At 50.7% G+C, this 27,891-nt stretch overlaps 1 protein-coding gene across 1 annotated transcript in view; it reads right to left on the bottom strand.

The window, feature by feature from the left end:
- Positions 1-1,295: 1,295 nt before the first annotated feature.
- PDE2A (phosphodiesterase 2A) overlaps positions 1,296-27,891 on the bottom strand; it is a gene marked incomplete at both ends in the record, with an annotated part of 242,468 nt that continues 215,872 nt past the window's right edge. Inside the window, 17 exons of the mRNA XM_081327693.1 lie at positions 1,296-1,515; positions 2,591-2,697; positions 4,034-4,072; positions 5,945-6,057; positions 8,176-8,275; positions 13,985-14,059; positions 14,570-14,617; positions 17,066-17,153; positions 17,942-18,064; positions 18,193-18,263; positions 20,226-20,348; positions 21,883-21,960; positions 22,222-22,334; positions 23,603-23,780; positions 25,607-25,685; positions 27,537-27,600; positions 27,821-27,860. Of these exons, the coding sequence (XP_081183819.1) occupies positions 1,296-1,515; positions 2,591-2,697; positions 4,034-4,072; positions 5,945-6,057; positions 8,176-8,275; positions 13,985-14,059; positions 14,570-14,617; positions 17,066-17,153; positions 17,942-18,064; positions 18,193-18,263; positions 20,226-20,348; positions 21,883-21,960; positions 22,222-22,334; positions 23,603-23,780; positions 25,607-25,685; positions 27,537-27,600; positions 27,821-27,860 (1,659 nt within the window). The remainder of the gene's footprint in view (positions 1,516-2,590; positions 2,698-4,033; positions 4,073-5,944; positions 6,058-8,175; positions 8,276-13,984; positions 14,060-14,569; positions 14,618-17,065; positions 17,154-17,941; positions 18,065-18,192; positions 18,264-20,225; positions 20,349-21,882; positions 21,961-22,221; positions 22,335-23,602; positions 23,781-25,606; positions 25,686-27,536; positions 27,601-27,820; positions 27,861-27,891) is intronic.

The following is a 27,891-nucleotide window of genomic DNA, read 5'->3' as shown; positions in this document are numbered from 1 at the left end:
CTCCTCCCTTCTAGCACTGATGAGGTTCCCTAGTTGGGTCATGAAGTGTCTTCAAGAAAACCACCCAGCTCAGAGAGCACCAGGGACCCCACAGTTCGACCCTGAGCAAAAATATTTTCTTCTATTGGTCACAAAACGGGGTAAAACTGTTTCGCTTAGCAACAAAAACTTTCGGCTTAACTGCCGTCGTAACCTGAGGACTGCCTGTATTTAGTACAAACCCACTTTCTCCATGTGAAAAAAAAAAAAGCAGAGAGCTAATTGGTAAAATTCCGGAGATAAAATGTGGAGAAAATGAATATATATTCTGGAGTCTGGTTTCCCCCTCCCTAAAGTTTTCTAAAGCTCTTCTGGGTAGGGGGCAACCCCGTCCCCCCACCTCCCCTCCAAGCAGAACCCAAGGCTTCCTTTAGCCTTGCATCGGAAAAGGTGCCAGGCCTGAAATTTGGATTTCTTGCAAGCTGGCGAGGACCTTCGGGGGAGATTCAGAAATGGCCTCTTTACCCTCCAGAGCCAAAGGTACAAATTGGGTGGGTGGGAGAACCCGTGGGGGCTTTTCCGAAAGGAAATGGACTTCCTTGTTTTCCTTGATTTTCTTCCTTCCTTGAATTCTGGGAGTTGAAGTCCACCAGTCACCCAAGGGCCAAGTTGGAAGACCCCTGGACTTGAACTCCCAGAATTCCTCAGGCAGGCAGGGAGGCTGGCTGAGGAATGCTGGAAGTTGAAGTCCATCAGCCGCCCAAGGGCCAGGTTGGAAGACCCCTGGACTTCAACTCCCAGAATTCCTCAGGCAGGGAGGCAGGCAGGCAGGCTGAGGAATGCTGGGAGTTGAAGTCCACCAGCCGCCCAAGGGCCAGGTTGGAAGACCCCTGGACTTCAACTCCCAGAATTCCTCAGGCTGGCTGGCTGAGGAATGCTGGGAGTTGAAGTCCACCAGCCGCCCAAGGGCCAGGTTGGAAGACCCCCGACTCGGAGGTCTGAGAATCCCCCCAGATGTGGGTGGCAGAGCTGGGCAGGGGCTCAGCCGAGAGCGGAAGGAAGGAAGCCAGAAGCGGTGTGACTCCGGAGCGAACAGGCCAAGCCGGATCCTAAAACGCAGACTCGGGAACCGGGACGAACCGGGAGGAACCGGGGGAAAGGAAACCTGGTTTTGCAGCAGATCCACTTCGCGGCCCAAACGTCCGAAGCCCCGGGTGGCTTCTTTCCACACTCAGCGCCCCCCGCTTTCCCTGGGGACGGGGGAGGGGGGTAGGGAGGGGGGTAGGGGGGGTCAAAGTGGGCGGGGGGGGCCGCCCTCATTCCAGTTCGGCTTCCCCGTCCAGGCAGCCGTTCATCTTCAGCCCGTCCTTCTCGGCCATGGCCTGCAGGTCGTACTCCTCGTCCAGGAAGTCCAGGGAGTTGTTGCTGGGCAGCCCCCGCAGGGTGAACTTGTGCGAGACTTTGGTCCAGTGCTCCCGGTTGCTGGCCACCCGCTCGTAGAGCTCCGCCGCCTTCGGGAAGAGCTCCTGCAGCAGCCTGGACCCGCGGGGGGGGGCGGGGAGGGGAGGGAGGGAGGAAGGGAGGAGGGGAGGGAAGGAAGGAAGGAGGGGAGGAAGGAAGGGAGGAAGGAGGGAGGGGAGGGAGGGGAGGAAGGAAGGAAAGAGGGAAGGAGGGGAGGAAGGAAGCAGGGAAGGAAAGAGGGAGGGGAGGGAGGAGGGGAGGAAGGAAGCAGGAAAGGAAAGAGGGAGGGAGGGGAGGGAGGGAGGAAGGAAGGAGGGAGGGAGGGGAGGGAGGAGGGAAGGGAGGGGGGAGGAAGGAAGGGAGGAAGGAGGGAGGGGAGGGAGGGGAGGAAGGAAGGAAAGAGGGAAGGAGGGGAAGAAGGAAGCAGGGAAGGAAAGAGGGAGGGGAGGGAGGGGGGAAGGGAGAGAGGGAGGGAGGGAGGAAGAAGGAGAGAGGAGGGGAGGGAAGGAGAGAAGGAAGGAGGGAGGGAAGGAAGGGGGGAGGAAGGAAGGGAGGAAGGAGGGAGGGGAGGGAGGGGGGAAGGAAGGGAGGAGGGAGGGAGGGACGGAAGGAGGGGAGGAAGGAAGCAGGGAAGGAAAGAGGGAGGGAAGGGAGGGAGGAGGGGAGGGAAGGAAAGGGGGAGGAAAGAAGGGACCCAGCAAGGGAGGAAGGAAGGAGGGAGGGAGGGGAGGGAGTAAGGAAGGATGAAAGGAAGGAGGGGAGGAAGGAAGGAGGGAGGGAGGGAAGGAAGGGAGCGAGGGAGGGAGGGAGGGAGAAAGGGAGGAAGGAAGGAAAGAAAGATCATCCAGACATCAGACCACCCTGTGGGGCTAGAGGGGGCTCGGATGGAGGGGGGGGAAATACCCCGAGGAGGGTTGCCGAAAGCCGACTGGAGAGCCCCCAGGGCCAGGAGCTGTCTACCTGAGAACGTCTGCTGCCTTCTAGGGACTTCCTGCTCGTGAGACGCCTAGTCCCCCCATCCTGCACACACCTCAAACCCAGCGGGAACCCTCTCGGCCTCTTGCCCACTTCTCCTCCCCCTGCGCCCGCCCGTGCCCCGCTTGGGAGATTCCCCGGGGAACACGCCCGCCCGGCCCCCCCTCCCACTCACTTGTAGATGGGCATGGCGATGTGTTCCATGAAGCTGATCTGCAGCTCAGGGATGTAAGCCTTCTCCCGGTCCATCATCTCCATCGGACGGTTGCCCATGGCTTTCTCCTGGAGAAGGAGAGAGGGAGAGAGAGAAAGAGAGAAAGAAAGAAAGAAAAAGTGAAAGAGAGAGAGAGAGAGAGAAATAAAAGGCGAAACGGAGAGGGACAGAGAAAGAAATTGAGAGGAGAGAGAGAGAGAGAGAGAGAAAGTGAAAGAAAGAAAGAAAAGGCAAAACAAAGAAAAAAGGGTGAAATAGAAAAAGGGAGAGAGAAAGAAAGGGTGAAACAAAGAGAAAGAAAAAGAACAAGAAAGAAAAAAAGGGTGAAAGAGAGGAAGGAAGGAAAGAAGGAAGGGCAAATCAGAGAGAAAGGAAGGAAGGAATGAAGAGGGCAAAAGAGAGAGAGAGAGAAAGTGAAACAGAAAGAAAGAGAAATAAAAGGCAAAAGAGAAAGAAAAAAGGGTGAAAGAGAAAAAGGGAGAGAGAAAGAAAGAGGGTGAAACAGAAAGAGAAAGAAAAGGGTGAAAGAGAGGAAGGAAGGAAGGGCAAAACAGAAAGAAAGGAAGGAAGGAAGGAAGAGGGCAAAAGACAGAAAGAGAGGAAGGAAGGAAGGAAGGAAGAGAGAGAGAGAGAGAGAGATGGCTACTTCCCCCCTTTCGTCCTCCCCTTCCTTCCGGCTTCCCTCGGCCTGCAGCGGTCCCAGAGGCGGGGGAGGGCCCCCCAAAGGCCTGCCCCTGAGCCCCTTTTGGGGCAGGGGTCCCAGCCTGCCAAGCCCCTGGGTGGGGTGAATTCTGCCCCCTTGGGAGGGCGACAAACCTCCCCCCTCCCACCTGCCAACCCCACCCTCCTCTCCAAGAACGACCCCAAAGGGTGAACAGAATCACAGAGCTGGAAGGGACCCCGGGAGATCCACTAGTCTGCCCCCGGCTCAGGCAGGAGACCCTACTTCACCGTTCCAGACCGGTGGCCGCCCAGTCTCTTCTTGGAAAAACCTCCCGGGATGGAGCGCCCACGACTTCTGGTGGCAAGCCGTTCCCCTGGCCCAGGGGGGTCTTCAAACTCGGCCCTTTGATGACTTGTGGACTTCAACTCCCAGAATTCCTCAGCCAGGCACGCTGGCTGAGGAATTCTGGGATTTGAAGTCCACAAGTCATCAAAGGGCCGAGTTGGAAGACCCCTGCGGCCTGGCCGGTCGTTCTGACGGTCAGGAAATTCCTTCTCAGTTTTAGGCTGGCTGTGGGTGGAAGTTGGGCCTGTTCCATCCCTGGAGGTTCCCAAGAAGAGACTGGGCCGCCATTTGCCTTGGGGGGTGGGGTGGGGTGTCAAAGGTCTCCGGTTGAGCCGGGGGCTGGACTAGAGGACCTCCGAGATCCGATTCCAGGATTGTGTTTTACGCTTACGTACCAGATCTCCCTGGGAGAAGAATTCCTTGTAGATCAGTTCCTGGAAAGGAAAGACACGGGTTCAGCGCACGCTGACAAGCCTTCAACTCTTCCATCTGAGCATTTTTTTTGGGGGGGGGTCGTGTTTCCCAGAGAAGACACCCCCATCACCGTCCCTCTCAAGCCAAGGCCCACCACGTCAACTCCTGAGGTGAACGTTGTGAATGTTCTCTGTTGCGAGTTTCCCCAATCTGGGATCCGGCTCTGAGCTCCCCCAGACCCCAAGAGGGAGAACGGGGCAACCCTGGCTGGCTGTGGAGCCCAAGTACAGATGACCTCTGGGTGCCCCCTCCCCAAGGACCACCGGCAGAATGACAGGATCACAGAGTTTGGAAGGGACCTCGGAGGTCATCTAGTCCGACCCCCCTGCTTGAGGTGGAGACCCTTACAGAATAACAGAAGAACAGAGTTGGAAGGGACCTCAGAGGTCATCTAGTCCGACCCCCCTGCTTGAGGTGGAGACCCTTACAGAAAGACAGAAGGAGTTGGAAGGGACCTCGGAGGTCATCTAGTCTGACCCCCCTGCTTGAGGTGGAAACCCTTACAGAAAGACTGAAGGAGTTGGAAGGGACCTGGGAGATCATCTAGTCCGACCCCCCTGCTCGAGGTGGAGGTGCTTACAGAATAACAGAAGAACAGAGTTGGAAGGGAGCTCAGAGGTCATCTAGTCCGACCCCCTGCTTGAGGTGGAGACCCTTACAGAAAGACAGAAGGAGTTGGAAGGGAACTCAGAGGTCATCTAGTCCGACCCCCAGCTTGAGGTGGAGACCCTTACAGAAAGACTGAAGGAGTTGGAAGAGACCTCGGAGTTCATCTAGTCCGACCCTCCCTGCTTGAGCAGGGCAACCCTTCCAGATTATTTATTATTTTATTTATTATTTTAATTCCATTTATATCCCGCCCTTCTCCGAAGACTCAGGGCGGCTTACAAGCTTAGCAGTAGCCTTCATTCTATGTATATGCCTGCTTATTAGGGCTTTCTCACACACCCCAAGCGGCATTATTACAAAGTCAGCTTAATTGCCCCCAACAATCTGGGTCCTCATTTTACCTACCTCGGGAGGATGGAAGGCTGAGTCAACCTTGAGCCTGGTGGGATGCGAACCTGCACTAATTGCAGGCAGCTGGTGTTACTTAAGAAGGCATTAGCCCACTGCTCCACCAAGGCTGTTGGTGGAGCCTTGGATTGACAGAGTTGGAAGGGACCTCGGAGGTCATCTAGTCTGACCCCCCTGCTTGAGGTGGAAACCCTTACAGAAAGACTGAAGGAGTTGGAAGGGACCTGGGAGATCATCTAGTCTGACCCCCTGCTCTAGGTGGAGACCCTTACAGAATAAAAGAAGAACAGAGTTGGAAGGGACCTCGGAGGTCATCTAGTCCGACCCTCCCTGCTCGATCAGGGCAACCCTTGCAGATTGACAGAAGAACAGAGTTGGAAGGGACCTCGGAGGTCATCTAGTCTGACCCTCCCTGCTCGAGCAGGGCAACCCTTCCAGATTGACCGAAGAACAGAGTTGGAAGGGACCTCGGAGGTCATCTAGTCCGACCCCCTCCCCCACCCCCGCTTGAGCAGGACACTCTGCTTGTGGCTCCCCTTTGCCTTCTAGCTGCAATTCAACAGGCAAAGTTGGGTGGGCTTTTTGGCCTGGGCTCCCAAAGGGGGGAACCGGCGGGGGGGACGCGGCTGCCAAGGGTCGTTGGCAGGGAGTGGGGGGGGGAAGGAGGTGCCAAGCGCAGGCGGACCCCTCCCCCTTCCCAGGGAGGCTGGCCCTGGAGGGCTCCAGCCCACCGTCCCGGTTAGCCCCGGGACCCTGGTTAGCCCCGGGCGCTGTCCCAAGCCTGCCACATGCCCTGCCGGCACGCGCTCGCTCACCGCGATCTTGCGGGTGGTCTTCCAGCCTTTGGTCTGGTCCGAGAGGTCACAGGAGGTCATGAGGAGGCACAGCAGGAGGCTGTGGTGCTGCGGGTTGGCCGGGTCGTAGCCGACTGCAAAGGGGGGGGGGGAAGAAAAGAAAAAAGGAAGCCGAGGGAAAGAGAGGAAGGAAGGAGGAAATGGAAAAGGAAGGAAGTGAGGGAGGAAGGAAGGAAAGAAGAAAGAAAGAGAAAGAAAGGAGGGAGGGAGGGAGGGAGAGGAGAAAAGGAAGGAATGAAAAAACAGGGAGAGCGGGAGGAAGAAGTAGGAAAAGGGAGGGAGGGGGGAAAAAGGGGAAGGAAGGAAGGAAGGAAAGAAGAAAGAAAAAAAGAGAAAGAAGGAAGAGAAAGGGAGGGAGAGGAGAAAAGGAAGGAATGAAAAAACGGAGAGGGAGGAAAAAGTAGGAAAAGGGAGGGAGGGAGGGAGGAAAAAGAAGGAAGGAAGGAGGGAAGGAAAGAAGAAAGAAAGGAAGAAAAAGAAAGGAAGGAAGGGAGGGACAGAGGGAGAGAAGAAAACCAGGCTCAGGTTCCCTGCCAAACGTGCTCCCCCCCCCCAAGAGAAACTCCCTTCACACACAAAAAAAAGGGAGCTAAATTGAAGAAGAAACTCCGCTGGGGCCTTTTTTTCTCCCCTCGGAAGCCGCTCCGTTCTCGGAAAAGACGTAGAATCCATCTTTTCATGCTTAATGCATTTTATTTTTTAAGGAAAAATAATAATAAAAGCCCCGAATTGGTGGAAAAACGGGGGATTTTCAAGGCCACACAAAACGGCCCTGGAGCCCCAAATCAGGTGAAGAAATAATAATAATAATAATAATAATAATAATAATAATAATAATAATAATAATAATAATAATAATAGTAGTAGTAGTAGTAGTAGTAGTAGTGGTAGTAGTAATAGTAATAATAATGTTGGAAGGGACCTTGGAGGTCATCTAGTCCAACTCCCTGCTCAGGCAGGAAACCCTGCACCATTTCAGGCAAATGGCTGTCCAGTTAGTAAATATCCACTTTTCTCCTTGTCGACATAATTTCTGAGCTGCCATTTCAGACATGACTTGTTCTAAAAATACACAGGCAGTCCTCGGCTTAAAACCGTCAGAAACTTGGTTGTAAAGCGAGTCTGGCTTCCCCGCTGGCTTGTCAGAAGGTCACAAGAAGGGATCACGTGACCCAGGAGACTGCAACCGTCGCAAGTACACGCCAGTTGCCTAGCGTCTACCCTTTGACCGTGTGACCCCACAGGGATGCTGCCCCTGTAGTAAGGGCGAAAACGGTCATAAGTCAATTTTTTTCCGTGCTGTTGTAACTTCCAAAGGTCACTAAACGAATAATTGTAAGTGGAAGACGACTTTATCACTACAAACACATCCACAGGGATTGTTCATTGTTCTATAACGAATGATAATGCGGGTAATGCTATTTTTAACCATTTGATGGCTATTTTCTAGTATATGATTGTATTTTGATAAGGTTATTACGAATGTGATTATTATATTTTAATACTTGTATACCTAGACAATACACTGTTCAATCCAGAAATGAAAATTTTTAAATAATAATAATAAAAAATTAAAACAACAACAACAACTGAGTTCCACTTCAGCTGGGGTAGGCAACCTTGACTCTTTTATGACTTCTGGACTTCAACTCCCAGAATTCCTGAGCCAACATGGGGGAACTATGGCCCCTTCATGACTGGTGGACTTCAACTCCCAGAATTCCTCAGCCAGCATGGGGGAACTTTGGCCCCTTCATGATTTGTGGACTTCAACTCCCAGAATTCCTGAGCCAACATGGGGGAACTTTGGCCCCTTCATGACTGGTGGACTTCAACTCCCAGAATTCCTCAGCCAGCATGGGGGAACTTTGGCCCCTTCATGACTCGTGGACTTCAACTCCCAGAATTCCTGAGCCAACATGGTTCAGCTTGGAAACCTTTCCCTTTCCCCTCAGCATGGCTCAGGAATTCTGGGAGTTGAAGTCCACAAGTCATAAAAGAGCCAAGGTTGCCTACCCCTGAGGGAACCCATATCTGAGGAACTTGTGTGTAGAGATCCAGGTCCAGGTCCAGGTTGTGTCCAGGACACAAACACAACTTTTTGTCCTTTAGGGATTGGGTGAGGTCCCTCCAAACCTGCCCACCCCAGAAGAAGGACCTCAATTTGGGAAGGATGGGGTGCCCTGCTTTACCGTCAGCCATCTTCTGCAGGTCTTTGAAGATCCTCAAGTGGTGAGCCAGGTCAGTGGCCAGGATGATGTCCCGCATCAAATCCAGCATCCTTTGGTAATCCTGTGGGATCAAGCGTTCTCTGCTTTACCATCCTTCACTACCACATGATCGAGAGAGGCTGCCCACTTGCCCAAAGGGTGGCACCTGACCCGGGGGGCCCTCTAAAAAGTCCCAGGGGGGACCCTGTGCTTTAACTAAGAAGCAGGCGAGACAGCTAGTTAACAGTTTAACTTTTTATTCTGAACCAGGCAAAGAACAAGGGAACATGACATCTATTTATACTGACAGCTGCCGGCGGATCGACCAATCCGGGGTGAGTCTGCTCCCGCGCCGTGGTCGCCGCCAATCGGGTTCGTTTGGTTTTGACAGCTCGGAGCTGTCATCTGTAGCGCGTGTTGAGCTGTCAATGGTTGGCGCTTGCGCGGTTTCGCCCGGCAGCTTTTGACAGCTGTCAAAAGCTGCCGCGGTTTTACCTCAGCTCTGTAACTTCTGTTTAACTTAATGTAATAACAATTAGTAAATACACAACACCCCTTCCCCCTCCCTCTGATTGAGTTGATTTTACCCCAACTGTTTCTTTTTTGGTTTTCCCCATTCATAGTCTTTCAGGTATGTGGGAGGTTTCCTTAATCTCTCGGAGCGCCGGGGGGTAGCCTCGGTAGTATGTTCTGGTTCTCTTGGCGCTTCTTGGGTTGGCTCCGGGGGTGGGGGGTTTGGCTCTGCTGGATCTGCGTTGATTGGAGTGGGGTGTTGAAATGGTATGTTCCGATCAGGGGAGTCTTGTCGTGCCAGTCTTTGCGCCGGTGCTTCTGTTGGTATTTCGTCGTCACCCCTTCCCCCTATATTTTGAGGACTGCGTTGGCGTAATTGGTCTATGTGTCTGCGGATATGTATATTTTGTCCAATGTCAATGATGTATGACAAGGGGCCTGTTTGTTCGATGACTACCCCTTGTGTCCATTTGTTCCCTCCCCCATAGTTTCTAGCCCAGACAGCTTGCCCAGTGTTGAGAGTTCTATGATGGAGGGGCAGTTCTGGGTCTGGAGGGGATCTGTCTGGGTGGAGACGGTCCAGTCTGGTGGTCAATCTTTTGCCCCAGCGAAGCTCTGCTGGGGACTTTCCGGTAGTTGTGCAAGGCGTGGTGTGTTGGGAGAGAAGAAATTGTGCCAGTCTTTGGTGCCAGTTGCCGGAGATGATCTTGCGTAGTGCCTCCTTGGTTGATTTTACCATCACCTCTGCCAAGCCGTTCGACGATGGGTGAAAGGGAGCCGAGGTGGTGTGCCTAATAGAGTTCGCCGTTGTGAAACTCTGGAATTCGTAGGAGGTAAATTGGGGCCCGTTATCGGAAACTATAACATCAGGGAGGCCATGTGTGGCGAATAATCCCCTTAAAACTTGTATAGTGGCCGAGGAAGTTGTATTGGCTACTGGCGCCACTTCTAGCCATTTTGAAAAGCTGTCTACGACAATTAGGAATGATTGTCCCTGGAACGGACCTGCATAATCTATATGAATGCGAGACCAAGGTGACTTTGTCGTTTCCCATCTATGTATGGACGCCTGTGGCTGGGCTGCTCTAACTAGCTGGCAGGAATAGCAGCCAGCTACGTGTGCCTCAATGTGTTTGTCTATACCCGGCCACCAAACATAGCTCCTGGCCAGAGCCTTCATTTTGACGGTGCCCGGGTGCCCTTCGTGGAGGCTCTCTAGTACTTTAAGTCTGTGTTTGTCAGGGATGATTACTCTGCTGCCCCATAAGAGACATCCCTGATGGGTGGATAATTCTTTTTGTTTTAAGAAGTAAGGTTGGAATTGTGGTTCCTGGGGTGAATATTGCCAGCCCGTTGTGACATAGCCTAGGACTCTGCCTAGGATTTTGTCTGCCGTGGTAGCTGCGGAGATATCTTTGACAGATAAGGGGCATTCTGGCAGCTCTGAGATAGCCAGTATTCTTCCAGCTGGTGCTGGGTCTGGGTCCACAATTGGTTGCGGCAGTCTGCTCAGGCCGTCTGCATGGCCCATGGTTTTCCCTGGTCTGTATTCTAGTTTGTATGAATAGGCTGATAGAAATGTAGACCATCTTAGGATGCGGGGAGACAATATTTGTGGTGTTAGCCTGTTTACTGTAAAGAGTCCTAACAGGGGCTTATGATCAGTATAAATAGTAAATGGTCGGCCATACAGGTAATCATGAAATTTTTTTACGCTGGCTACTATAGCTAGAGCCTCTTTATCGATTTGAGTGTAATTCCGCTCAGGTTTTGACAGCGTTCTCGAATAGAACGCTACAGGGGTCTGTATTCCTTCTTTAGTTAAATGGCTTAGGACCGCTCCGATGCCGTACGGGGAGGCATCGCAGGCGAGACATACGGGCAGCTGATCGTTAAACAGGGCTATCGTTGCGTTGCTGGAGAGTAAGTTTTTTAGGAGGTTAAAACTTTTATCATGCTCAGGGGTCCACGTCCAGGGTTTGCCCTTGTCTAATAATCTATGTAAGGGTTCTGCAATGGAGGCTTTATGCGGTAGGAAGGTGTGGTAAAAGTTGACTAACCCTAAGAAAGCCTGAAGTTCTTGTTTGTTTTTGGGGGTCGGTGCTGCTTTGATAGCTTTAATTTTTGTGTCCGTGGGGTGAATTCCCTTAGCGTCTATTTTAAACCCTAAGAACTCTGTTGAGGGCACCCCGATGGAGCATTTGTCTCTTTTTAATTTGAGACCGGCCTTCCTGAACCTTAGGAGTACCTTGGTTAGTTTGCCAGCCAGGTCATTTTCTGATTCCCCTGCAATTAGGACGTCGTCAAAATATGGGCAGACCCCGGGAATTCCCTTAAGTGTTTTCTCCATGATTTCCTGGAAGATTCCCGGGGCTGCAGAGATGCCAAATTGAAGGCGGTTAATTTTGAATGCTCCCTTGTGGGTGACTATTGTTTGAGCCAAAGCGGTGTCAGGGGTGACAGGCAACTGTAAATACGCCTGCGCCAAGTCTAACTTGGCAAATATGGCGCCTGACTTAATGGCCGCGAGGATGTCTTTGACAGCCGGGACCGGGTAGGCATGTGCGTTTAAAGCGAGGTTGAGGGTCGCTTTATAATCGGCACATAATCTAATTTGGCCGTTTGGTTTAACTGGGGTCACTATGGGAGTCTCCCACTCGGCCCCTTCTACCGGTTCGAGGACCCCTAAGTTTGTTAATCTGTCAAGCTCCGCTTCTATTTTTTCCCTCAAGGCGAAGGGAACCCTTCTGGCCTTGATTCTGACAGGCACCACATTGGGGTTCAGTTTAAGTGATACGGGCGGTCCCGTGTATTTCCCTAGTGAGCTGTCAAAAACGTCCGCGAATTGTCGGCAGACGGATTCCAATTTTGACAGCTGAATGGCGTTGACACCTGTCAACGCTATTCCTAGTGCCTCGAACCAGTCTAATCCTAGCAGGCTTATTCTGTTTTCTTGGGTCACCAAAATAGGAAGGGATCCTTTAAATTTTTTGAACTCTACGGGGACGGAAGCTTTTCCCCGGAGTTTAATGGGCGTTTTCTGGAAGTCGGCTAGGCGGAGTTTGGTGGGTCTAAGGGCAGGCCCTTTCCTACTTCGGTTACAAATGTCCCTGTACGTTTGCCATGAAATTAGTGAGACGGAGGACCCAGAGTCCACCTCCATCTCACAGGGAATTCCCTGAATCCGTACGTCCACCTTGATTTTGGGCTTAAGAATGCTGTGGACTGTATGTTTCTCCGCCCTCCCCCTTACATTGGACACTGGGGTTCTGGGGCTGTGCCTAGCTCTGAGTGTATATGGGGCCATACCTTCGGATGTCACCTCCAGGTCGTGCAGGTTTTCCCGGCTCCGGCTGCGGCACACTGCTTTGAGGTGGCCTGTCTTCCCGCACCCGTGGCATTTGGCACTGCGGAACCGGCACGTTGCCCTAGGGTGGCTTCCCCCGCAGCTGGCACACTTCGCCCTGTTAGTCGGGAAGTTGGCCCCCCTCTGATTGTTGGCAGGGCCCCCCTTGTAGTTGCGTTGCATCCTCAGTTTCTCGAACCGCCGTTGCACCGCGTCTATATCTGTGGGGCCGTCGTCGTCCTCAGAACCGCTGAACCTGCCGTCTTCCTGGTGCACGGACCCCCGTGGTCCGCTGTCCGGTACCCGTCGGTCGTCTCCGTGGCAGTCTTCGTATGCGATGACTTCTCTAGCCACATCGGTCATTGTCATTTCAGGCTTGGCGATCAGCTTCTTCCTCAGCCGTTCGTCCTTGAGCCCTATGACAATCTGGTCCCGGATTCGGTCTTCCAAATCCGGGAACCGGCACCGACGTGCGGCATGCCTGACCCTGGTTATGAAGTCATTTGCTGGCTCGTCAGGAAGCTGGAGTTTCCGAGCGAAGTTCACTCTCCAGTAGAGTTCTGACTTGAGGGGCATGAAGTATTTACTCAGCCCCTCAGTGAGGTCTGCATAGGAGATGGTGGCGACCGGCTCCGGGGTGAAGATCCCCACAGCGGCATCATAAACAGCAGGGCCGCTGAGCCAGAGGAGGGCGGCCGCCTTGGCCCGGTCATCTGTGATCTTCTTGACTACCAGGTACCCTTCTACCTGGCCCAGATGCGATTCCCAGCCTTCTGGGTGGCGGGTATCGAATTCTCGAATGTGGCCATGGTTCGTCATGCTGTCTGTAATTGAGGTGCCGCTGCTTGCGTTGAATGGAAGTTTGACTTCCAGTGACTTCAGCAAGTGACCAGCTCAGCTAAGGGAAAAAATCTCTTCTCCCCTTAGGTAGTGACTTCAGCTAAGCAAGCAGCATCCCATCCTCGTCGCCAGTGCTTTAACTAAGAAGCAGGCGAGACAGCTAGTTAACAGTTTAACTTTTTATTCTGAACCAGGCAAAGAACAAGGGAACATGACATCTATTTATACTGACAGCTGCCGGCGGATCGACCAATCCGGGGTGAGTCTGCTCCCGCGCCGTGGTCGCCGCCAATCGGGTTCGTTTGGTTTTGACAGCTCGGAGCTGTCATCTGTAGCGCGTGTTGAGCTGTCAATGGTTGGCGCTTGCGCGGTTTCGCCCGGCAGCTTTTGACAGCTGTCAAAAGCTGCCGCGGTTTTACCTCAGCTCTGTAACTTCTGTTTAACTTAATGTAATAACAATTAGTAAATACACAACACCCTGAAACTCCATCAACAGCTTGGAGAAGGTGGGGGGACAGTTTGGGGGGGAACAACTGGATCTTCGGTGACCAAAGACCCCCCTGGGCAATTTGGGAACTGGACGTGATTGAAGTTGCAACTTTTAAGATGGGCGGACTTCAACTCCCAGAATTCCCCAGCCAGGATGCTTTAAGATGGGTGGACTTCAACTCCCAGAATTCCTGAGCCAGCATGGGTGGACTTCAACTCCCAGAATTCCCCAGCCAGCACAGGTGGACCTACTCCCAGAATTCCCAGCCACCTTGGGTGAACTTCAACTCCCAGAATTCCCAGCCACCAGAGCTAGATTTCAACTCCCAGAATCCCCCAGCCACCAGAGCTGGACCTCAACTCCCAGAATCCCCCAGTTAGCACACCCCAGACCACCTGAGGAGGGAAGGGGATCCAAACAAGTCAAGGCCGTATCTGATGAAATCATAACAACGTTGGAAGGGACCTTGGAGGTCATCTAGTCCAACCTGCGCCGTTGTGCCGTAAAAACAAAACTCTGCTCCCTTTTTAACAGCCCCCTCCCCAATTTCTCTCCCCCCCCCGGCGGAGGAGGGGGGTATCTCAGCCCATCTGGGGGCTCACCTTGCGGGAGAAATGGTCGAAGATGTTGCAGCCGTGGGTGTTCAGGATGGCGATGGCCTGGGCAAAATGGTGTCTCTGAGATAAACAAACACAATCTATTGCATCGGTGGACTCACACAGCAATCCTTTCGGAGTGTGCAATTGGCCTGTGCGAGAGCATCAGGCTGTCCTCAACTTACGACCGCAACTGAGCATCCCCCTCTTCTCTGTGGCAGCCCCTCATATATTCGGAAGAGTTGCTATCCTGTCTGACTCTATGATCTGGTTGTCCTCCTATCCCAGGGGTCTTCAAACCTGGCCCTTTTGGGACTTGTGGACTTCAGCTCCCAGAATTCCTCAGCCAGTGTGCACGCTGGCTGAGGAATTCTGGGAGTTGAAGTCCATGTCATAAAAGAGCCAAGTTTGAAAACCCTCTGGTTGTGGACTTCAACTCCCAGAATTCCTCAGCCAAGCATGCTGGCTGAGGAATTCTGCGAGTTGAAGTCCACAAGTCCCAAAAGGGCCAAGTTTGAAGACCCCTGTCCTAGTCTATACAAAAATGGTCAATCCTTCTTGGCTACGGGGTTGATCCCCCTCTTCCTTTACCTCCATCACGGATCCTTCGGAACTGTACAAAGCCGCCAGGACGGATTTCTGGAAGAGAGAGAGAATGGAGATACGTCTGATTGGCGAGGTCCAGCTATGGGTGAAGGAGACCCCCGAGGGGTAGTGGGGGAAGGGTCCTAAGCTGGCTAGAATCTGAAGCTTCTGCTGGGTTCTTCTGCATCTCTTCAAGCCAGGGGCCTTCAAACTCGGCCCTTTGATGACTCGTGGACTTCAATTCCCAGAGTTCCTCAGCCAGCGTGCTTGGCTGAGGAATTCTGGGAGTTGAAGTCCACGAGTCATCAAAGGGCCAAGTTTGAAGGCCCCTACTCTTACTACAATGATCCTCATTGGGGCCTAAGGACAAATTGCAACAGGTTCTCTTCATTCATACAGTCCTAAAGCTGGAAGGGACCTTGGAGGTCATCTAGTCCAACCCCCTCCCCAGGGCAGAGGTTCCCATGCCGTCCCAATCTTCCATATTTTTCTCTAATGGCGGTATGGCGACTGTGGTTTTAACTCCAGACTTATTGATCTATTGCTCTGTTTCAGGGCTCTTCAAACGTGGCCCTTTTATGACTTGTGGACTTCAACTCCCAGAATTCCTCAGCCAGGCACGCGCAGCTGAGGGATTCTGGGAGTTGAAGTCCACAAGTCATCAAAGGACCACATTTGAAGACCCCTGCTTTAACCAGACAGTAACGATGATTAGTTGAGCTAATTCTACTTTAATTGAAGGCTTTATTGGCAGAATCCTGGACAATTCTCTCCCTGTCTCTTTTGCGGCCAGAGAAACTAAGGGGGGGTCCCTCCTGAACCCCTGTTTTTGTTGCCACAATATAAAAAAAGATGTTGAGACTTTAGAGAAAGTGCAGAGAAGAGCAACAAAGATGATCGGGACCAGAGGCAAAATCATAACGAAGAATGTTGATGCACAAAAACGGAAGGACACTTTGATTCCCAGAGTGAACGAAGAAGGGCTGCAATGGAGTTAAGCGAGATGGCTAAATCGACTGCAGAACTTTAATTTTGATTAAAGATTTTTAATTTTTCCACTTCAAGCAGTGGAAAAACAGAAACAAAACTAATTGTATTCTTTTTTTAAAAAAATGATTAAAGAGAAAAATACAATTAATTTTGTTTCTGTTTGGAAACCGCTTTTGGACTTTGTGCTTGAGGTGGGGGAAAAAATGAAACTTTGATTAATTTTGATTAAAGAAAAGATTTTTTTCCCCATACCTCCAGCGATGGAAAAACAGAAACAAAGCTAATTGTGGGGTTTTTTTTAAATTTAATTTTGATTAAAGAAAAGATTTTTTTCTCCCACTTCAAGTGGTGGAAAAACAGAAAGAAACCTCATTGTGGTTTTTAAAAATTTTGATTAAAGAAAAGAATACAATTTTGTTACTGCTTGGAAACCGCTTCTGGACTTCGTGCTTGAGGTGGGAAAAAACAACAACTTTGATTTTGGGTTTTGGGAAATTTATTTATTTATTTATTAATGGGACAAATGGCTAGCTAGTATACTGTATTATTAGGTAAAGGTAACGGTTCCCCCGCACATGCGTGCTAGTCGTTTCCGACTCTAGGGGCCGGTGCTCATCTCCGTTTCAAAGCCGAAGAGCCAGCGCTTGTCCAAGGACGTCTCCGTGGTCATGTGGCCGGCATGACTAGATGCCAAAGGCGCACGGAACGCTGTTACCTTCCCACCGGAGTGGTCCCTATTTTTCTACTTGCATTTTTACGTGCTTTCGAACTGCTAGGTTGGCAGAAGCTGGGACGCGTAACAGGCGCTCACTCTGTTATGCGGCACTCGGGATTTGACCCGCCAAACTGCCGACCTTCTGATTGGCAAGCTCAGTGTCCTAACCCACTGAGCCACCGCGTCCCTTAGTATATTATTACGTCAAAGTTATTCCCTTATTCTCCGGCATCAAAAGAGTGGAAGACAATATTTTCTGTCTCTTTTCCCCTTTACCCTGCCTACGCTTTCCCCTTTTCCTTTTTTTCTTCCCCCGTTTCCCCCCTGTTTTCGTTTTTCTTGGCGTTTCTGCTTTCGGTATTTTGATAAAACTTATAAAAAGAAAAAGAAAAATGCAGAGCGGAAGAGAAGGAGGAGTAGGAACCCAGTCTCTCCTCCCCTCATCCTCCCTCGTGGAAGCGGCTCCCAAGAGCCTTGGTGGAGCAGTGGGCTAAGGCCTCCTTAAGTAACACCAGCTGCCTGCCATTAGTGTAGGTTCGCGTCCCACCAGGCTCAAGGTTGACTCAGCCTTCCATCCTTCCCAGGTAGGTAAAATGAGGACCCAGATTGTTGGGGGCAATTAAGCTGACTTTCTAATAATGCCGCTTGGTGTGTGTGTGTGAAAGCCCTAATAAGCAGGCATATCCATAGAATGAAGGCTACTGCTAAGCTTGTAAGCCGCCCTGAGTCTTCGGAGAAGGGCGGGATATAAATGGAATTAAAATTTAAAAAAAATTAAAAAAATTAAAAAACTTTACCGATGCCACCTGAAAAGAATTATTGGTGCCCCGGTGGTCCAGGTCGTGGCACATGCAGGAGATAAACAAGGCGAAGATTTCGATGTCTCTGCGGAGAAGAAGAAAAAGAACGGAGGGGATGAGTTCTGGGCTGCACGAACAAACGGACGGCATCAAGATCACGAGAAATGTTAAGTCAGGCAGAATAGAGAGGGAAAGGGACCTTGGAGGTCTTCTAGCCCATCCCCCTGCTCTAGCAGGAGACCCTAGACCATTTCCAGTCTCTTCTTGAAAACCTCCAGTGATGGAGCACCCACATCATCATCATCATCATCATCATCATCATGTTGGAAGGCACATTGGAGGTCATCTAGTCCAACCTCCCTGCTGCTCAGGCAGGAAACTCTATACTTCTGAAGGCAAGTCGTTCCACTGATTAATTAGCAGAATGGGACCTTGGAGGTCATCTAGTCCAACCCCCCGCTGCTCAGGCAGGAAACCCTATACTTCTGGAGGCAACTCATTCCACTGATTAATTAACAGAATAATGGAAGGGACCTTGGAGGTCATCTAGTCCAACCCCCCGCTGCTCAGGCAGGAAACCCTATACTTCTGGAGGCAACTCATTCCACTGATTAATTAACAGAATAATGGAAGGGACCTTGGAGGTCAGCTAGTCCAACCCCCCGCTGCTCAGGCAGGAAACCCTATACTTCTGGAGGCAACTCATTCCACTGATTAATTAACAGAATAACGGAAGGGACTTTGGAGGTCATCTAGTCCAGCCCAACCCACTGCTCAGGCAGGAGACCCTGGACCATTCTGGACAAACGTTTGCCGAGCCTTCTCCTGATGACCCCTGGTGTGAATTCAGCCCCATCCATCCTCTCCACTTACTCCAGATAATTGACGAGCTCCAGATTCTTGTAGAGCAGGTAGCAGAAGTGGGACACCGAGAAAGCGTGCGTCCAGTTGTGATACGGGGGGTCCCTGTACCCCTTTTTCACCATGAGGCAAAACCTGAGTAAAATGACCCAAAGGAAAAAGAAAAAAAAAGTAAAAAAAAAACCCAAACAAACAGTGAGAGTCACCAAGGCCTTATTTACGCCCCAAAATTGAAGATATTCTTAAAAGGTCCCCAAGCCTACCTGACCAGGGTCTGACGGTCCATTTTGTAACTGCTGATGAAATTCATGTCCTGGAGCATGCTCAGAATGGCCTTTTTGGGGAAAAGAAAGAAAGAAGGAAGGAAGGAAGGAAGGAAGGAGAGAGAGAGAGAGAGAGAGAGAGAGAGAGAGAGAGAGAGAGAGAGAGAGAGAAAGAAAGAAAGAAAGAAAGAAAGAAAGAAAGAAAGAAAGAGAAAGAAAGAAAGAAAGAAAGAAAGAAAGAAAGAAAGAAAGAAAGAAAGAAAGAAAGAAAGAAAGAAAGAAAGAAAGAAAAAAAGAAAGAAAGAAAGGGAAAGATGAGTGGAAGGCAATGGTTTGATGGGGAAAGAGGCTTCGTGTTGGGGAGAAGCCGTTTCCTCGTGGCCGACGGCCATATTGAGATCTCTTACCCCCCTCCCCAACATAGTGGCAATGTAGTACAAAGACCGTTGTGATTGCGAGGAGTTGTGAGATAGTTTTGATGCCCCCTCTCCCCCTCCCCACTCTTGCCCTCTGCCTCCTTCCTCTCCCTCTCCCTCCCTCCTCCTCTTCCTCCTTCTCCCTCTGCCTTTCTTTTTTTCTCTCCCTCTCTCCACTCCCTCTCCCTCCCCCCACTTTCTTCCTCCTCCCTTCTTTTTTTCTCCTCCTCCTCTTACTCTTCTTCTTCCTTCTCTCTCCCCCTCTGCCGTTCATTCCTTCTCCACTCCCTGCCCCTCCCTTCTTCCTTCTCCTTCTTTCTCCCTGCCTTTCCTTCTTTCTCTCCCTCTCCAATCCCTCTCCCTCCCGTCTCTCCCTTCTTCTCTTTCTCCTCCTTCCCCTTCTCTTCTTCCTCTTCCTCCTCCTCCCTCTGCCTTTCTCTCTCCCTCTCCTTTCCCTCTCCCTCCTCTTCCTCTCCTTCTCCTTCTCCTTTCTTTCTTTCTTCCTCCCTTCTCTGTCTCCTTCTCCTCCCTTCTCCTTCTTTCTCCTCCTCCTCCTCCTCCTCCTCCTCCTCCTCCTCCTCCTCCCTTCTCCTCCTCCTCCTCCTCCTCCTCCTCCTCCCAGGACACCGAAACGGCTGTCTCGTGGCTACTAGTGGCCTTGTAGGTGGGACTGCAGATGCTGGTGGCCACAGACAAGGATCGCTTCTTCTGCTCTTGGGCCTGCCCAGGTTCTGGATCGCCCTGACCTTCCTGGCCTTCAGGCCTTTGTACTCAGCTGAGCTTTCCTCTGCAGCTGCCGGGGGGTCTGCGTGGGTGGCCGTCCTGGGTGCAAAAGGCTTTTAGGGGTTTATTATTTGATCTTCGATGTCTTTCAACCTACATGACCTCCCCTGTGTCCCTTGGCAAAGGAGAGCACTAAAAAATTAATCAGTCAATCAATCAATGAAAAATGTATGTATGTATGTATGAATGAATGCATGCATGAATGAATGAATGAATCAATAATCAATCAATCAATCAATCAATGAAGATGAATGTATGTATGTAAGAATGCATGCATTCATGATGAATGAATGAATCAATCAATCAATGAAGAATGTATGTATGAATGCATGAATGAATGAATCAATAAATGAATCAATAAATCAGAATCAATCAATGAAGAATGTATGAATGAACGAATCAATCAATGAAAAATGTATGTATGTATGTATGAATGAATGCATGAATGAATGAATCAATCAATAAATCAGTCAATCAATGAAGAATGTATGTATATATAAATGAATGCATGAATGAATGAATCAATCAATCAATGAATGTACGGTATGTATGTATGAATGAATGCATGCATGCATGAATGAATGAATCAATCAATGAAGAATGTATGTATGTATGAATGAATGAATCAATCAATCAATGAAGAATGTATGTATGTATGAATGAATGAATGAATCAATCAATGAAGAATGTATGTATGTATGAATCAATCAATCAGTCAATCAATCAATGAAGAATGAATGTATATATGTATGTATGTATGAATGAATGAATCAATCAACCAATCAACCAATCTTTTCAGGTGCTTCAAGCAGCCAAATCAGGACTAGCGCTTACCATCGATGTGTCGTCCTCAGGAAGGGATCGCGGCGTGTAGGTGAATTTGGCAAAGTTCGGGTCAAAGTCGGAAACCGGGGTGATTCCTTCATGTAGAAGCTTGGTGTGCTCATCATCAGACACCTGGAAGAGAAAAGGGGCTCAATGTTTCTAAAATGGAGGTGGGGGGTCTTCTTCTCATGAAACAACAATTTTAATTTCTGACGAGACATGAAGCATGAATGGACAGGTGGACAGATAATACATACATACATAGAGAATGATGGATGAGATAGATAGATGGATAGACAGACAAATGGATGGACAGACAGACAAATATAAAAGACATAGATAGATAGATAGATAGATAGATAGATAGATAGATAGATAGATAGATAGATGGGATTCAGCCAGTTCGCATCACTTCGGCAGAACCGGTAGCTAATTTTTTGTTGCCCGGGTCCAGAATGGACTTCCGGAAGCGGCATCCCCACAGAGAACTGGTTGTTCACGCGTTTGAATCCCACCACTGGATAGATAGATAGATGATAGATGAGACAGAGATGATATAGAGATAGAAATAGATAAATGATATGATAGATAACATAGATAGATGATAGATAATTAGAGATTGGATGATAGAGGGATAGATAATATATAGACAGATAATATATAGATAAAAAGTTAATGATAGATGATAGTTAGATGAGATAACGACAGATAAATGATAGATAGATAGATAGATAGATAGATAGATAGATAGATAGATAGATAGATACTGATGGATGATAGATATAGATGAGATAAAGAAAGACAGTTAAATGATAGATTGGATAGAGGATGAATGATAAATAGATAATGATCAATGCATATAGATAGATAAATGATGGGTGATAGATATAGATGCAATAAAGACAGGTAAATGATAGGATAGATAGATAAAAATAAAATCCTATTTCCTCTCTTCCCCCCCCCCCCCCGCAGCAACAACATAATCAAATCAGCCATTTGGTCAGCTCTGCCTTGATGGGCCCTGTAACACGCCTTGCCTTCCTATCCTGGTGGGCCGGGTGGGTGTAAGAGGGGAGAGGGGGGGGAGTGGTGAGAAGTTGTATATCCAACTCTATTTAATTCTTTATACCCTTTCCACCTTCCCTTGGAACAGAATCCACACTGGTCTGAGAATCAGCGCCTCCACTCGACAATCGACAATCGGCAGTTACGTTAATCCACTAGAATTAGCAAACCTCCTCAACCCCCCCCCCCCGAATAAGTTACACCCCCCCTGACCCGATCCACATATCAAAGGAGAAGGTCTGCAAACACAAATAGAGTTAATTAAATTAGGTCTCCCGGAGGAACTGCATGTGCACAAGAATACATACCTACACACACACACACACACACACACACACACTCCTCAAGTGTCAACCTAGAATCAGCACCTAGACAATTCTACAACCAGGACAAGCTCCCCTTATAAAACTCTGTCGCGGGTCCCCGTTTCTCTGTCGCTGCCCCTAAAGGAAAACTCCTTGCTTTTAGGCGCAAATATTCCTTCTTTCCTCGCAGCCGTCTGGATCTCGTTTTTTGTTCATCCTTGCGCAGCCCCGGCTCCAGTTGGGAACCCCCAAATTACTCTTCTGGCAGGGTCGTTCCTTTCAGACTTTAGGGTTACCTTCATGTGATACATCATCATCTCGTTGGCCACGTGGCTTCGGTACTGAGCCTCCCGGACCTTCTTGTAGAGCAAGGACTGTAGGAAGGGGAAAGAAGGAAGGTTTAGCCACTCCGTCGTGGAGCGCGCAACTTCTCTAGGGGAGGCATTAATACGTTGATTTTCAGGGCTTTTCTCCCCCCCCCCACCAAGCTTCTTTTGCCAGCTTTGGTCTGGATGCACTGAGTTACAGACCCCCGGGGTTCCCCCGAAAGGCCTGCGGAAGCTTGCGGGCCGCACTGGGATAAGGGCCAAGGGGCTTCAGGAAAAAAAACCAAAAGGAGAATCAAAGTCGCGTACGTGGGCGATGCTGATGCCACAGTAGATGGAGAAGGCGGTGGCCAGGTCCTCGTCAAATTTGCTAAACCAGGGCCCGTTGATTTTGTTAACCAGCTCAGCCACCCCGATCACCTCTGCAAGGCGAGAGAAGGGAAAGAGGGATGAAGAGGATGGTGATGGAGGAGGAGGAGGAGGGGGCGGAATCTCTTTCTGGAGAGATACGGCTACTGGCCACGAGGTAGCCCTGTGAGGCAGCCGCAGAAACCGGGTCAGTTTTAGGAGTCCTCAGAAAGACAGGCTGTTTTTCTGAACCAAGAAACGCTGGTGATGAATTCCGGCACTGGGCAGCCCCCGGTTCGAGAAGGGCTGCAGGTAAATGAAGTGGCAGCTTTAAAGCGTGGCCACTTTACGACGGGTGGACTTCAAGTCCCAGAATTCCCCTTGCCTGCTAACCCCTTCTTCCTTCCTAACTTCCTTCCTTCTTTCCTAACTTCCTTCCTCCCTCCGTCCTTTTCTTTTCCTTTCTTTCTTCCTTCCTTTCTCCCTCGCTGTCCCTCCTGTATTTTCTTTTCCTTCCTTCTTTCCTCCCACTCACCTTCTCCTTCCTTCCTTTCGCCCTCCCTGTCCCTCCTTCCTTTTCCTTCCTTCCTCCCTCCCTCCCTCCCTCCCTTCGTTCCTTTCTCCCTCCCCGTCCCTCCCTCCTTCCTTCATTCCTTCGTTCCTTTCTCCCTCCCCGTCCCTCCTTCCTTCCTTCCTTCTTTCTTTCCTTCCTTCCTTTCTCCCTCCCCGTCCCTCCCTCCTTCCTTCCTTCCTTCCTTCCTTCCTTCCTTCCTTCCTTCCTCTTTCTTTCTTTCTTTCTTTCTTTCTTTCTTTCTTTCTTTCTTTCTTTCTTTCTTTCCTTTCTCCCTCCCAGTCCCTCCCTCCTTCCTTCCTTCTTTCATTCCTTCCTTCCTTTCTCCCTCCCCGTCCCTCCCTCCTTCCTTCCTTCCTTCCTTCCTTCCTTCCTTCCTTCCTTCCTTCCTTCCTTCCTCTTTCTTTCTTTCTTTCTTTCTTTCTTTCTTTCTTTCTTTCTTTCTTTCTTTCTTTCTTTCTTTCTTTCTTTCCTTTCCTTTCTCCCTCCCAGTCCCTCCCTCCTTCCTTCCTTCCTTCCTTCCTTCCTTCCTTCCTTCCTTCCTTCCTTCCTTCCTTCCTTCCTGTCCCTCCCTCCTTTTCTTTTTCCTCCCTCCCTCTTTATCACTCTCCTTCCCTCCCTCCTGGCGGACGGGGGTCTCCTTCGGAGGAGCTGCAGGGACTTACAAGGAGAGGCGCCCGTCTCTTGGCACGGCCTGAGCGCGCCTGGCGCCCTCTCAGCCCAGGGCTGCCCAGGACCCCTGACTCCCCCCCCCACGGAGGGGCTGCTCACCCTGGTTCTCGTCTTTGATGGGGAAACAGAGGATGTTCCTGGTGCGAAAGCCGGTGCTGTCGTCCACCCCGCGGTAGAAGAGGGGGTGGGAGTAAGCGTCCTTGATGTTCAGGATCTTGCCTGTGGTGGCCACGTGGCCGGCGATGCCCTGATCGGCCGGAATCCGGATCTCGTAGCTCTGTCCCCAGGGAAGGAGAATCTGCCAGTTACTCCAAATATATTTCTCTTTTGCTTGGCTTACTTCCCAAAACAACACAAAGAGCGGAAGAAACACAAAATGACCACGGGAGGGAAAGGGGAAGGTAGGAAACAGAAAGCAACACACTCACCATTTAAATTACGCACAAAGAGAGACAAAAAGGCTCTCCTGGTTTGAGTGGGGAAATCAGTGTTTCTCAATCTTGGCAACTTTAGTGTGGGTGGACTTCAACTCCCAGAATCCCCCAGCCAGCATGCTTTAAGATGAATGGACCTCAACTCCCAGAATTCCTCACCCCGCATGCTTTAAGGTGGGTGGACTTTGACTCCCAGAATCCCCCAGCCAGCATGCTTTAAGATGAATGGACCCAGAACCTCCCAGCCAGCATGCTTTAAGGTGGGTGGACTTCAACTCCCAGAATCCCCCAGCCAGCATGCTTTAAGGTGGGTGGACTTCAACTCCCAGAATCCCCCAGCCAGCATGCTTTAAGGTGGGTGGACTTCAACTCCCAGAATCCCCCAGCCAGCATGCTTTAAGGTGGGTGGACTTCAACTCCCAGAATCCCCCAGCCAGCATGCTTTAAGGTGGGTGGACTTCAACTCCCAGAATCCCCCAGCCAGCATGCTTTAAGGTGGGTGGACTTCGACTCCCAGAATCCCCCAGCCAGTGCGCTTTAAGATGAATGGACGTCAACTCCCAGAATCCCCCAGCCAGCATGCTTTAAGGTGGGTGGACTTCAACTCCCAGAATCCCCCAGCCAGCATGCTTTAAGGTGGGTGGACTTCAACTCCCAGAATCCCCCAGCCAGCATGCTTTAAGGTGGGTGGACTTCAACTCCCAGAATCCCCCAGCCAGCATGCTTTAAGGTGGGTGGACTTCAACTCCCAGAATCCCCTAGCCAGCATGCTTTAAGGTGGGTGGACTTCAACTCCCAGAATCCCCCAGCCAGTGCGCTTTAAGATGAATGGACGTCAACTCCCAGAATCCCCCAGCCAGCATGCTTTAAGGTGGGTGGACTTCGACTCCCAGAATCCCCCAGCCAGCATGCTTTAAGGTGGGTGGACTTCGACTCCCAGAATCCCCCAGCCAGCATCTTAAAGTTGCCCAGGTTGAGAGATATTGGTGGAGACAGAGAGAGAGAGAGAGAGAGAGAGAGAGAACACAGAGCTGCACAGTAAAAGTTGCCTATATTTCACTTTAATTGTCCATAAATTATCCAGGTCTGTAAGCAACTCATGCACAACTTACGTGTTAACATACATCTCAGGACGGAAATGGCTTTTTGAAAGATTTATTTCTTGCAAAGCCTCACTTAAGACCCAACACCCAACCTTGGGCTCTACAGACCCGGGTTTGCAAAGCGCTCAGACCAAAGAGAGAACGTCGGGATGTGAAACCTCACATTTCCTGCTCTTAAAAGGCTTCAGTTCTGTGTTTTTATCAACGGATTGCAGGGTCCCGGGGTCACGCAATGACAATTTGTGACCTTCCCAGCTGGCTTCTGATGAGCAAAGTCAAGGGGGGGGGAATGCTGGGTTCGCTTAACGGCCACACGATTCACTTAACAACCGTATGGGTCTGCTTAGCGACCATGGGTGGGGAAAAAAGGTCTTCAGATCAGGCGTAGCTGACGTGACCGTCTTCCCTAGCCGTGGGAGTTCTGATCTGGGCTGTGGGCCAGCGGAGCGACGCCTTCTCTCCTTCGTTCAGAAGAGCAGAATCGCCCAGTTGGATGGGACCTGGGAGGTCTTCTAGTCCCACCCCTCTGGTTTCCTCTGGCACTCCCGCTCCCCTGCCTGCCTCACCTCGTCATCCACCACTCCGCCATCGAACACCTTGGCCACCAGCTCATGGCTGCTTCGGTCCAGCAGGAAAACCGAACATCTGCAAGGCAGTCCCAGGAAGGAAGAGGGTGAGGAGAGGGCCTGGCAGGTGGGGAATGGGGGGAGGAGGAGGAGGAGGAGGAGGAGGAGAAGGAAAGGAAGGAGGAGAAGAAGAAGAGGAGAAGGAAGGAAAAGGAGGAAAGGAAGGAGAAGGAGGAAAGGAAAGAGGAGGAGGAGGAGGAGGAGGAGGAGGAGGAGGAGGAGGAAGTGGGGCGCCCTGGCAGGGATGGCCGCCCCTCATTCCTGGAGCTCTGGGACCAATGCTCCACTCCAAAAGTTAGTCCTATGTGCAGAGAAGGGCTAGGATGCGTTTTTTTTTCCTATTCCTTCCCTGCCCTGTTTCTTCTCTCTCTCTCTCTCTCTCTCTCTCTCTCTCTCTCTCTCTCTCTCTCTCTCTCTCTCTTTCCTTCCTTCCTTCCTTCCTCCTCCCTCCCTTTTCCTTCCTTCCTTCCTTCCTTCCTTCCTTCTTCCTCCCTCCCTTTTCCTTCCTTCCTTCCTTCCTTCCTTCCTTCCTTCCTTCCTCCTCCCTCCCTTTTCCTTCCTTCCTTCCTTCCTTCCTTCCTTCCTTCTTCCTCCCTCCCTTTTCCTTCCTTCCTTCCTTCCTTCCTTCCTTCCTTCCTTCCTTCCTTCCTTCCTTCCTTCCTTGTTTTTCTTCCTCCCTTCTTTCCATCTTCCCTCCTTCTCTCCCTCTCCCTCCCTTCCACTCCCTCTTTCATTCCACCCTCCTTCCGTTCCCTTCCTTTCTCCCCCCCTTCTTCCCTTCTCTCTTTTCACTTGTTCCTCCCTTCCTCCCCCCTCCCTGTTTTCCTTCCTCCCTTCTTTCCATCTTCCCTCCTTCTCTCCCTCTCCCTTTCTTCCTCCCTCCCTCTCTCTTTCATTCATTCTCTCCCTTCTTCCCCATTCCTTCCTTTCCATCCCCCCTCCTTCTCTCCTTTCCTCCCTCTTTCTTCCTCCCTCCCTTCTTTCCATCTTCCCTCCTCCCTGCCTGCCCATGTTTTTTTTTTATTTTTAACTCTCTGATTTGACTGATGTTCTCCACCCGGAGTCACAAATTACCAGCAGGCAGAGCCATCCAGGAAATTCTTGAAATAAAACTTAAGTATCAAACATAGGAAACGCCCCCCCCTTGCTCTCCCCCCTCCAGCATTTGCAGCCTCTAGGACTGTGGTGGCGAACCTATGGCACGCCTGCCACAGGTGGCACGCAGAGCCCTCTCTGTGGGCACGCACGCCGTCGCCCCAGTCCTAGTAGGCCTTCCGCTGGCTTTTCTAAAAAACCTTTTCGCTTTAGGCCTCCGCCGCCTTGTGCAAAAAAAAAAAAGGTTCAGTCAATCAATCAATCAATTGACCCAGATTGTTGGGGGCAATTAAGCTGACTTTGTAATAATGCCGCTGGGGGTGTGTGCGCGTGTGAAAGCCCTAATAAGCAGGCATATACATAGAATGAAGGCTACTGCTAAGCTTGTAAGCCGCCCTGAGTCTTCGGAGAAGGGCGGGATATAAATGGAATTAAAATAAAAATAAATCAATCAATCAATTGCAACTTCTCGCAGGAAAAAAAAAAGATCTCGCAAAGTTGGAATTGATGGATTGAATTTTTTAGTCCCACCCAGTCTGCTGTTACCACTGCAGCCACGCCCACCCAACGGGCCACGCCCACCCGGCACCCGATGATACCTAAGTGGGTTTTGGGTTGCAGTTTGGGCACTTGGTCTCTCAAAGGATCGCCATCCCTGCTCTAGGAGGAATCCAGGGATACCGCCCCCCCCACCCCGCACAGTTGTTTTGGCTGTTCCTCGTGAATGCCGCCCCAGCTGTGACCACTAGGCCCTCCTGCCCAGGATAAGACCCACATTTCCGCATTGCTGAGATTCCTGGCTTCTGTGATGATCTCCTGAAGCAGCACCGACACATCGTCTGAAAGAGAAAGAGTGGAGAGAAGCTCAGAGGGGCCGGCCGGCTGGTGGACTTGAGACATACGTCTTCTGGAGGGTGGGGGGAAAGCTTTATTCCCACCCCATCTCCACTGGAAAGTAACCCGGCCAGCCCACCCCCAATGTCCATGGTGGTGGGTCTGGAAGCAGAGGACATCCAGTGCCAGCCTCTGGTTTCTCCTTGGCTGGTCTTGGATACCTACCCAAGTGAGTGAAGAGGTTCTTGGCCACTTGCAAAAGAGCCTGAGAAGGAGAGAGAGAGAGAGAGGTGTAA

Source organism: Vipera berus (assembly GCF_964194415.1).
Source record: "Vipera berus genome assembly, chromosome: 4".
Classification (NCBI taxonomy): domain Eukaryota; kingdom Metazoa; phylum Chordata; class Lepidosauria; order Squamata; family Viperidae; genus Vipera; species Vipera berus.
This window is presented reverse-complemented; position numbering and strand designations above follow the sequence as displayed.